Source organism: Manacus vitellinus, unplaced genomic scaffold (genome assembly GCF_001715985.3).
Source record: "Manacus vitellinus isolate BGI_N305 unplaced genomic scaffold, ASM171598v3 scaffold_124_pilon, whole genome shotgun sequence".
Lineage (NCBI taxonomy): Eukaryota > Metazoa > Chordata > Aves > Passeriformes > Pipridae > Manacus > Manacus vitellinus.
The window spans coordinates 308381-320025 of record NW_021938921.1 but is presented as its reverse complement, the minus strand read 5'-3'; the positions used below and the strand labels follow the sequence as shown (position 1 = coordinate 320025).

Genomic DNA, 11645 nt, shown 5'->3' with positions numbered 1-11645 from the left:
TAGAATTTATATTTTAGATCTTAGCACATAAGTGGTCAGAATCTGCAAGATTTGGGGCTCTCTTTTCTCAAAATAATCACAGTTTAAGCTATTTGAGTTTTAAAAAAAATTAGCCCTGATCAGGCACAGAGTTTGAGAAGAATGACTCTTCAAAAGTCAAATGTAATCTTGATGACAGCGAACTTCTAACAGTGTTTGCAGAAAGTCAGGAGTTTCTCTTTCCCTGTTCCCCAATGAAAGCTGCAATTTAGCAACTTACTGGTGGTGCTGCAAGGTTCACCCAGAAAGGCGGATCCGAAAAGACTGACAGTAGCCAACTTTAAGTCTTACCTATAATTTTTTATCATTCTTGAAAGACAAAGAACATTTCATAAACATACAGTTCTAAAACATGCTGGGAAAGCGTTATCACATGCTTAATCCAGAAAATATATATGGCCCAAGGATAAAACAGAGCCCATACAACACTGCTAAAACCTACTTATGCATACGGTATTTTAAAAATGTTGTGATGAAATATAAGGTGCCAGCACTACAACAGTAAAACTGCTAAACCTAATAATTTCAAATAGAACAACTGAGGATTAGCTTTCCATTACAAACAACTAAATCTGTCCTTAGTAACAAAAAAATGCACAAGCTTCTGTAACACAATCCACCTTGTGAGACTCAGCTTTGGCTTTTACACGACACAGTTGATCCTCGAGGTAGATTCCATCCCAAAGAGAAGTTACTGTCTATGGGTATATCAAATTCAGCAGCTAACACAGCATCCATCATCAGCACAACTCATTGGAGAGCTGTCTGCTTATGCACTGAAAGAAAGGCACTTTGTCATACAGGCTTCAGTTTCCTACTGGAAAGATCACCAAAGGTAAGAAAGGAGAAACACTGCTATGAATTAATCTCCTCAAACCCTTTTTAACAGACACCTCCCCCAGCACGTGCAGGGAATGGTTTCCCATGCCAGTCTTCAGTCAGGCAGTACAGTCTGTGAGACAGAGAAACTCCAAAGCCATCTGTTCTTATCTCCAGACAAAATATACAGGCTCAGCTGGGCACAACTCCCTGCACTGACAGAAGCCAAGGGCCCACAGGCAAACCAAGTAACATCAAAGGTCTCATGACAAGGGGAGAAAAAAAACAACAAAAACCCCACAAAACTCAGACTTCAGACATTGCACCGTGTCTGCTCTCCCCACCACCTCCACCACTGGTGCTCCCACCAAACTGGTGCTGCCACCGAAGCTGACAGATCCTGCCCATCCCCTCCCCCAGTCAGGTCAGAATTCTTCCTTTACTTAGGTAAAATTGCATGGGAAAAAAACCAATGGAGGGGACAGCAAAGTGCATCATGATTGTATCATAAACTCTGGAACACAGAAGGATCTTTTGGATTAATGTACACACACACAAAAAAAAGATAAAACCCAGGAAAAAGAGCCAGTTTCAGAAAAAAATTGTTCTTAACTGCACATACAACTTATCTGTGAAGGCACATAGCCACACTGAGACATCCCTTTCCTCTAGAGATGCCAAGCATCTTCCTATCTAGAGCTTACAGCAGTACAAGACAAAGAGAGGCAAAGCCCAACTGCTGTGCAGGACACCCACCTCAACCACTGCAAACTGGCACCAGGTCTGCGCTGCAAACACAACAACGACTTGAGATGAGTTACACTGAGAAGCAACAACCTCGTGCCAGGATTACATTGGCCCAAGAGGAACCTGCTGATTTAATCTTCTCAGAAAATACATTTCCAAATAAATTGCATTTTAGCATAAACTTCTGTGTGTCAATGGCAATGCAATGGGTGTTGGATCAGCCTGCCTTTCTCCATGATAAAGACTAGTTTCATTTTTGGCTTCTTAGACTTTGTGATCAGAAAACACAGTTCTCCCATCAAATTGCAAGTGTCAGAAAACAGAAGTGCTGCATAATTTGCTCAAGAATGTACAGAAAAATACATTTTAATCCACATCTAGTCCATGGATAGTGACGTTTTCTCAGTGCTGAGTCCACTTAATGCTTTTGAGGTCAATTCCATCCTGCACCATTTCCCAGAGGGGGCTGTAAAGAAAGGAGAAAAATAAGGGCTACCTAAAATACACAGAACATCATCAACAACAATAACCAGACAATTTGATCAATAACACAAGAAATCAGGAGGTATCTCTTTGCCCAGACTGAGCCCTCACATTTTCACTGTCAGATGAGTCACGACTCTTCCCGTTGCACCAGAATAAACCAACTTTTACATTAACTCAGTAATACCATCTCTGCATTAGAACCTTCTAGGTACTGCCCTACATGCTTGCCCTACTTGTATTCTTTCTCTGACAAAGGCAGGATCTGTGAAAAGGTTTGATTTCAGGTTTGTTTCCTTAAAAATGAGTCTCTACTGTTAAAATCAGGCCCATCACGCACTCTGGGGACACTGCTGATTTACAGAAACACCACCAGATTTTTGAAGCAGACCATTACTTTGAACTAAATCCAACTCTTCCCATGATTATGACCCCTAAGAAGTCCTTGTGTCCAGTAAGGATGGCTCACCTCATTTCCCTCAGCCTCTTCACGTGCTGTATGCACTTCTGCACTGTATAATCCACTTCTTCTTCTGTAGTGAAACGACCAATGCCAAACCTAAACCAAAGGAAAACCATTAAGGACCAGAATAGTGTGCATGTGGAGGGGTGGAACAAATCCACCACCGACCTTTATCAGAAGAGAAGAACATGTGGAAACATCAGGGCAGAGCACACACCTTATGGACGAGTGAGCCAAGTCCTCGTCTGTTCCGATCGCCCGCAGAACATAGGAAGGCTCCAGAGAGGCTGAGGTGCAAGCACTGGGAAAGGGAAGGCAGGGAAATGTCACACTTCTGTTCACAGGCAGGTGCTACACTGAAGTAACACTGCACTAATCTCCTCCAACAAAGAACAGGTCGCTTACAGATGTTTCTTATGACTATGACTCTTTACAACAACCTGTATCAGCTTCCCCAGCCTCTTAGAAACCACCATGAATGCAGGCAAGGAAAGTGATATTTCTATTGATGAAGAAAAAAGAATAGAAGGGGCAGGCATTAAAGGGAAATGGGGGTAATAAATTAGGAGCATAAGGTAAGGAGAGAGAACACAGATAACGCAGCAAGAATGAACATAATGCCACACAGAGACATGGGGAATGCGGATTAGGAGGTAGCTGAAGTAAAGGCTGTGGAAAAAAAGACAAAGGAGCCAAGACAGAACTATCCAGAGAAGGTAACACACCGGGAACATAATGAAAAAGAAAGACTTCACAAGCTGCTGTTTGGCAGCAGAACAAATAAATGAAAAGCAGGGCACAGAGGAATCCAGAGCAAGATGATCCAGTTACAGCTGCCAGTAGAGAAAACTTTCACCTTGAAGCAGTAGGGAAAACTGGTTATGTCCTGGGACTCAGTTTTAACAGGTAGCCACATGCAGCACAAATCAGAGCTATTTACAGCTCCCTGGTGCACAGAGCAGAAACTCAGAAGAGATCTTCACGTGACACAAGTCAGACACAGTCATGTGAAGACTTGTTCTCCCTGTTCATCATGCCAACCTGTTTCTAATTAGGATATGCTGACTGCTTTGTTCTCAAAGGTGAGGGAAGGAAGGGGCATCCTCACACTCCATTCCTTTCATCATAAACATCAGGAGTGTCTTGGTAACAGAAATGTTACTCATCACTCCTGTAGTCAGCAGAGCTCCAGAAAAGCATGTGCCGTTTCCTTTCTGCTGCTGCATTTAACACAGGGACTGTGATCTGATTTAACTCAGATACTTGCCCAGCCTCAAGAGATTGCAGTTAAATCCTGCTGAAGGACAGAAGCTGCTCAAATGCTGGTGGCCTTTAGAATGACAGTATCACCAGTACAAGCCAAGGCTACTCAGATCACAGGTAACCAGTCTGCAAGGCTGGGGTTGGCAGGTACGAATTTGTAGCTTGGTTTTTGTGGGGTGGGGGTTGGAGTTTGTTTGGATTTTGTTTTGGTTTTGGTTTGGTTTGGTTTTGTTTGTGGTTTTATTTGGTTTTTTTCTTTCAGGATGAGTAAATTTGACCTTCAGTAGAAATATGCCCCTTAAATACCACCTTAGAATGCAATCAGTGCCAGGCTGACTCATTAACTGAATATGCAAAAAAGGGGCACAGAAGAGACCACTCCTTAGTCTTTACCTCCATTAGCAGATGCTATTTTCTCTCCAAAACATACTGCTACCCTTCCCTTACATTCCACCTACCTTCCTGAAGACAGAGCCACATCTTTCAGAGCCATCAGAAGACTCTCTCCTTCCACATATGCAAAAGATAAATTGATGCATCCTACATAAAAATAAATTAAATAGAAAAAAAATACATCAACTGACATCTCTGGCAAATCCTCCCCTGCATGGCAGGACCTGCATCATGTGTGGCTCAAGGGCATTCTTCAGGCACAGGCTCAGCCCCGAGGCCCCGGGCAGCTCGGAGGGCTCGTTACCTGGGTAGCGGTGCTCCCGGTCTCCGTTCATCACCACGTCGGGAACTTCACTCATTATTTTGGTCACCAGTCGTTCTGCCAGTTGTGAGATTCGCTTATGGTCATACTGACAAAGAAACCAGAGGAGACCCAAGTAAGAAAGTGTACATCCTGACCTCACTCAAACTGCTTCGTGTCACCAACTGTGAGCAGCCTTGAGTAACTGGGGTTGGCCAGACGGGAAAAATCACAGCTGAAACTTGAACTGACAAACTTTGCCTGCCCTGGTGACTGTTTCAAAAGAGAATAACCACCTGGCTCCTAGCTAGCTCAGTCTTCAAAGGGGTCACAAACCATGCAGAAAGATCTACATACACAAGCTGCCAAACTGCCTTTCATAAAAGCACAGAGTTGTGTTTAAAGACAAGTTAGGCAATGCACAATATGATGCATTTTGCACCACAAGAAAGGGCACCTATTATGGCAAGTGCTCCTTATTTCCCAGCTCTCCAACTGTACCAGAGACATGGACTCACAAACTACTGCGAGCTCAGCTTTTGCCAGCAGTAACCTGCACAGTGAACTGCCCACGTGCAGCGTCTTGTTCTACACTGAAAAATGAGGTCACTTGAACCAAGAGAGCAGGAAGGGATCAGCCCTGGCACACAGAACAGCCACAAGAACACGACGCAATTCATGCTTGTTTGCACACTTGGAAAAGCTTTAGAAGAAAACCAGGCTATCAGTTGATTTAGAAATGCCAGGACTCAGCCAGGCAAGGAAGAGAATCCAGATCTGAGGCTCGTGCAGAATTTGGACTCTGCAGGCTCTCTAGCCTCAGTTTCCATAACCACCCAGCTCAGATTCAGATGGAATTCTGCCTGTCTCCTGGGAAGAAGCTTGATCCTACATGTGCAGATATCTGGCCCATGCATCCCACTGGCACTGTATTTAAGGATTTTTACATTCCAGCTGTAAGGAAGGCACTGGTGCCCACAAACCAATGCAGCAGCCCACAGAGGCTCAGACACCAGACCTAGCAAATAAACTTTACTGTCCAAGCTAGGAAAAAAGAAAATAAATTCTTTGTTGCAAAGCTCCAGAGAACTTGAACTTACATACACGTAATAGGTACAGTAATGGACTAGGAAGGCTTATTTTTTCAATATACAGTATAAACATGACTTACTCATTTCAGAGATGCTGCTAATACACGTGTGAAGTGAGTAAAAGCACATAAAGCTGTATTTTACTAAAACTGGCACCTTTTTTGTTTTTCAAGAAAAAAGAAACTTTAGAAAGAACTTCCAATTACCCAAAAACACCCTTGAAGTTGTCAAAACATTAAGTTCACTCAATGTTAAAGCATGAGAAGTAAATTTAATTCAGGCACATGGACACAAGAAGACCTAAGGAATCCAAGCCCTAAGCGGTGCTGTTGTATTATTTTCTGGAACCCAGGACAAGAACCTTCTCACACATACCTCCATCTCCTGCTGTGCCACCTCACAGGCTGCTCCCAGCCCCACTGCCAGAGGGGTGGGCACAGTCCCAGAGCGCAGTCCCCTCTCCTGGCCTCCCCCACTCTGCAGGGGCTCCAGCCTGACGCGCGGTCGGCGGCGAACGTACAGAGCACCGACCCCTTGGAAACAAGGAAAGCTGGTTTACCATGTGCCCACAGCTCTGAAATTATGGACAGACAGGGACTCCCAGGTTTGGTCACATTCCTTATTTCCAAAGCAAACACACATTTGGACACTTAACTGGAGAAAAATGTAGTAAATGAGTACAGAACTGTATTATTTTCTAGAAAATGGTGTTTGTTCCCACTGCTCACGTTCAGGCTCCCAGAGCTTCAGCCATGGGAGCTCAGCTTTTCCACTGTGCTTCAGCCACCCAGGGACTCATCACTTCCCTTTCTTCCCACAATTCCCATGCACAGCTGAAGTTCATCCCCTTGCAATGAAGTTTTTATGTGCAGATATTTCATTCATTGATAAAGTTCCCTTATTGACTTCCAACTCCTTTCCCTGGATTACCAGGCCCACACCAGTCCCAGGAGTTCTCTCCCTTTCTTCTCATTAGGAAGACTCATCAGTGGTAGCAATTTGCAGTGGGCAGATGAGATGAGCCAGTTTTGACAGCCAGTCAATCTCACCCTCTCCTCGCCTAGAAACCCAATTTTCATGTCTTTGTGTGCCCTGGTACTCCTAATGAGTGACTGTCACACGGGAAGAAAAGCTGCAAATTACAGCCATAATAAGTTGTGAAAATTTATGTCTGTCATTAGTCCAAAGCTACTGGTTGAGAACTTATTATCTCTGGACAAGGACTGTCTTCAGCTCTCAGGAGAGCTTGCACAGAAAAAAAAGACATCCTGCAAAATTTTGCCTTTAGTTTCTGAAGAGAGAGAATACAGCAAACCTGATTCCTGGCTCTCTACACCCACTGTCACAAACTAAATGGACTGTGACAGTAATAATACCTGGACTTTTAGTATTTGTGAGTCAACTAGAAAATCCACAGTTGGATTTTAAACCCCATTCTGCAAAGAAGATGCACAAATGGTGTTGTGGGAAAGAAGCCACTGGAAGCAGAAAACAACCAAAATCACTAAGAATTTAAACTTTCCGGTTATCTTTTGGTCTCCTCATTGCAAGTAACATTTGTGTCTGAACTTTGCTCTAAAACCCAGTGATTTCAGTTCAACCATTTCAGCATCAGTTCTGCCTCACACCAAGCTCCTGACAAGGCACTGCTCCAGTGCTGCCACCATTAGACACCACAGTTCCTTCTTCGGTGAAACCACCCCAACCCATCAGCCCTGGAGATCCACTGGCTGCAGCTCTAAGCTGGTGGCAGTGCCTGAGCTGCTCCAGAGCCCATCCAACACCAGCCTTAGAACAGTTTTCTACAGCTTAAGTAACTGTCACCATGACAAACAGCTTCGACTGCACACCTTGTGCAGTTAGCTTAAGTTAGGCATGGAAACAATTCCCTATAGAGCACTTCAGTGAGTACCTTTTGGCCCATAAATTTTATGGCCACTGATGCTCATCAGATCAATTTTCATGTCGTTGACATCCATAGGAATTTTACCAATTGCTTGTGCAGCATCCGTGTGGAAGAAAACCTTCCGCTCCCGGCAGATCTCACCTGTAACAAAGACACCAAGGCAAACCCACGTTACCCTGTCTGATTGCCATGATCCCAAGGATTCCAACAATGGATCTAAAGCACCAGTGAATCTAAACCAACAGGAGGGACCAGTTCTGAGGTGACAAAGGAAGAAATGGGGACTGTGATGTTTCTTTTACAGTGAAGTGGCTAAACTGTGCAGGGGCCACTGTAGCTGATGCTTTGGCACAGGTTTATGCAGGCAAGACTGTGGTGAATTGCTTCAGCTGAGAAGTTAAAAAGTCTACTGCTGTTAAGAAGTGAGATTGTTTCCAAACTCACACCTACCAAGTTTAAGAACAAATGGTTGCATGAGACATCTAAGTTTCCACATAGAGATGACTCCACAGTTGGACAGAACTGTTTTTTTCTCGATTCTTTTTCTTCTCAACACCAGTCCAGTACAAGCTAGCTTTACTTTCACATTTATATTTGCCAAGTATTTTTATGCCCTTTCCTCTACTCTCCAAGTTTTGCAACACTCAGCCTTGGAAATGTTCTCAGAATTGTCACTAGTCCTCACATATGGTCATTATTACCACCTCAGCCTGCCACCAATGTTTTCACATCCAGACCTAAAATACACTGAGGAACAAAATAACACATTGTTCATGGGCAGTGAACTTCAATATTATTTACTTCTGTCATCAAAAACATCACAACTCATCTTCCCCAGAAGCCACACCTAGCACAGCTGCACCCCAGACCTCTCCTCTGCACAGGAGGTTCAACACGATCCTTTTTACAGGGTAAGTTGTCCTCCTGTGTTTCAGCAGATCAGCAATATCAGGCTCCAGGCCTCACACTAACAGGGCCTCAGGTTCCCTCTGCAAGGCCCAGGCCTGGCCTGTGGGACCTGCTACCAAGGTGTTGTGAGAACATCCCGTGGGAACTGCAGCTGGCACCAGCCATCCCTGGTGTTTTAGCATGGGACAGCAATGGCCTTGACAATGTAAGCACAGCAGGAAAACAAGAGTCCTCAGGCCTATACACAATTCACTGATGGTCAAAGGGTTGTCAAGGAAGAAAGAGAACCTTGAAAAGCCTTGGGGGAAATGCTGCTTTGAGCTTAATGAAGAAAAAAATAAATGCAGCAGCTACAAGAGGAAAACCAGCTGCACAAGATATCTGGCACAGCCTGAGAAAACAATACCCTATACAGTGCAAACCCCAGGGCAGAGCCACAGCCAAAATACTGTCCAGAAACAGAAACATCTTGAATATGAAGGTGTGCTGGTTTTGGTAGAGTTAGCTTTCTTCAGAGTGGCTGGGATGGGGCTGTGTTTTGTGCTGAAAACAAGGTCAATAATATAGTGATGTTGTTACTGCTGAGCAGGGCCTACACAGAGCCAAGGTCTTCTCTGCTTCTCATACTGCCACACTGGAGAGGCAGCTGGGGGGATGTGGGAGGGGACACAGCCAAGGACCCAAACTGACCCCAAGAGATATTCCAGACCATATGCATCAGTATATAAAGCTGGGGGGAAGAAGGAGGAAGGGGGGGACATTTAGAGTGATGGTGTTTCTCTTCCCAAGTCACTGTTACATGGGATGAGGCTCTCCTGGAGGTGCTGAACACCTGCCCAACTGTGGGAAGCAGGGAATTAATTCTCTGTTTTGCTTTGCTTGTGTGATGGCTTTTGCTTTCCCTATTACACTGTCCTTATCTCAACCCATGAGTTCTCTGGCCTTTACCCTTCTAATCCTATCTGGAATGAGTGAGCAGCTGCTGGGGCTTGGGGGCTGCCTGGAGTTAAACCAGGACAGAAGGGGGTGTGTATGTTTTGTCACTGTCATGGGGAAACCTCATCACCAACTCACCGTGGCATCCAGGCTGGGCAGGCACCTGTTCACCCTCCCTGCTCCAACGACCCTGGTTCTCCAGGGTCTCCCTTCAACTGCTCCGAGGTCCCTGTCACTCCATCTGCCTGCTCAGAGCCTGGTTCACCCTCTCCCTGCCTCCTGTTCCAGAAACCTGGCTCTTCAGCAGCCTTTTGGCCTCCAAACCAACGGTTCATGACTGTGTATGGCAATACGGGGGGAGGGTGGGGATCACCACCCTCTCCCACCTGAAATCCTACACATTTCTTCTCTTAAACACTACAAGTGCTCAGTAAACTGTTATAGTACACAGACTTAATCTGGCCAGTTATTCTGTGCAACTTTTTCATCCATCATACATTTCAGAATGAAACCAGAAACACTGCAGTTGATCTGTTCAAGGCTATAATTGCTGTAGTGCTCACTGTAAAAGCAGTGAATTTCATTCTCATTTCCCTTTTAAAATCAGTTTTTATTTGGGACAGCAGATTTATTTATTTACATTATATTTTTCTTTTTAAATACTTAAATTATTATTTATTCCTTAAGTGTATTACACCTAATCTTTTGCATCAGTACCACTTGGGGACGAAATTATCAACTAAAATGAAGCAGAAGCAACTTCAGCTGGCATCTGAAAGCTACACAGTACTTACCAATGTCGTGAATTGGCTGCTTTACTCCTATTTCATTATTCACAGTCATTACAGAAACCAAACTTGTGTCTGGCTGGAATGCAGCCTCCAGCTCCTGGTGAAAGATTCAGAGGGACAGAAGTTGTGACTAACAGGTCACAAAGGACACAAGGTCCTCTTGAGCATCAATTTGAAGGGAAAACAACTTCTATTTTCAGTTTCTGTCTGTCAGTAACAACTTACCTTCAAATCTATGAGCCCATTGTTTTTAACAGGTAGATACGTGATCCGAAAACCTTCTGTCTCCAAGGAACGACAGGAATCCAACACACACTTGTGCTCTGTTTGTGTAGTAATTATGTGCTTTTTCCTGGATTTATAGAACCTTGCAACACCCTGTCAGGCACAATCCGTGAACAAGAAATTGGCCATTAGACCACTGAAGAAAGCCATGACTGGAAACAAGAAATCAATACTTTGATATCATTCATTTCAATCTTTCCTGTCTGACCCAAAGTCATGAATGTAAAAGGTACTGACACATAATCCACACTATGTGTCTCCACCAGCACTCATTTTTCAAAGCAACTCGTTTCTCAAAAAACCTGTGACAATGTTAACTGACAGAAGTTACAGATGTCATTAATCAAAATACTTTTTAAAAAACATTCTATGTGGAGTCACACACACTGACAAGTCTGAACAACCACATACTAAGGGTTAAAACACAACCCAGTCTTCATCAGAAAAAAGTTCCTAATCAGCATGTCCACTGTATTTCACAATAAAGATTTTAATTACATAAGGAGAAATGTTGTATTTGGTGCACGTAAGATAAACACTGAATATTTTACACTCAAAAACACATCCTGTGCACTAAAACATTCCATGTATTTCCTCCAAGTTGTAGCAGAGGATCACAAGGAGTAAATCCAGGAATGCAAATATTTGCTACCTACTCCAACATATTAACATTTAAACTGTTCAAAGATGCATACAGTTCTTAAGAGCATAATTTCAACATCATAAATAACTATCAGTATAAACCTTTTACCTTAATTGCCATATTATTAGATTCTGTTGCACCACTGGTAAATATAATTTCCCGTGAATCAGCTCCTATTAAATCTGCAACTTGCTGTTTAAAAAGAAATATAATGTCGATTTGTTAAGAAAATATACAGTGAATCCACCACAGCAAAATACAAGCAAAATGTTTTCAAGAAAAGCCCGTCGAGCCTCAAAGGGATTACAGCTGGTCATTACAGAAGTAGTATTAAGGAGTAGCCTGTCATAAAAGAGAGAAAAAGTAGACAAAAGCCCATTACACATTACTTAAAAAAAAAATTACAAAGACCCACACTAAGATTAGGAGAGTGATAAAATATGGAGTAGCCCAATCACTGCAGCATCACGCTTGTGACCCCAGGAAACCAAAATTCCTGAGGTATCTTTGTCTAAAGTTTTGGATTCTGCCACTTCAGCTGCTCTAATCTCACTGTTAGGGCAAGTGCTGGGACGG

At 43.5% G+C, this 11645-nt stretch overlaps 1 protein-coding gene across 1 annotated transcript; it reads right to left on the bottom strand.

Moving 5' to 3' along the window:
• Positions 1-318: 318 nt before the first annotated feature.
• NFS1 (NFS1 cysteine desulfurase) lies at positions 319-11386 on the bottom strand. Its single transcript, XM_029965925.1, has 11 exons — positions 11330-11386; positions 11178-11261; positions 10367-10519; positions 10145-10238; positions 7512-7646; positions 5975-6132; positions 4512-4617; positions 4273-4354; positions 2769-2852; positions 2558-2647; positions 319-2071 (listed from the first exon to the last, which is right to left on the bottom strand). The coding sequence occupies exons 1-11, from the start codon at positions 11384-11386 to the stop codon at positions 2008-2010; spliced, it is 1107 nt and encodes a 368-aa protein (XP_029821785.1). The 3' UTR covers positions 319-2007.
• Between the last annotated feature and the right edge of the window lie 259 nt (positions 11387-11645).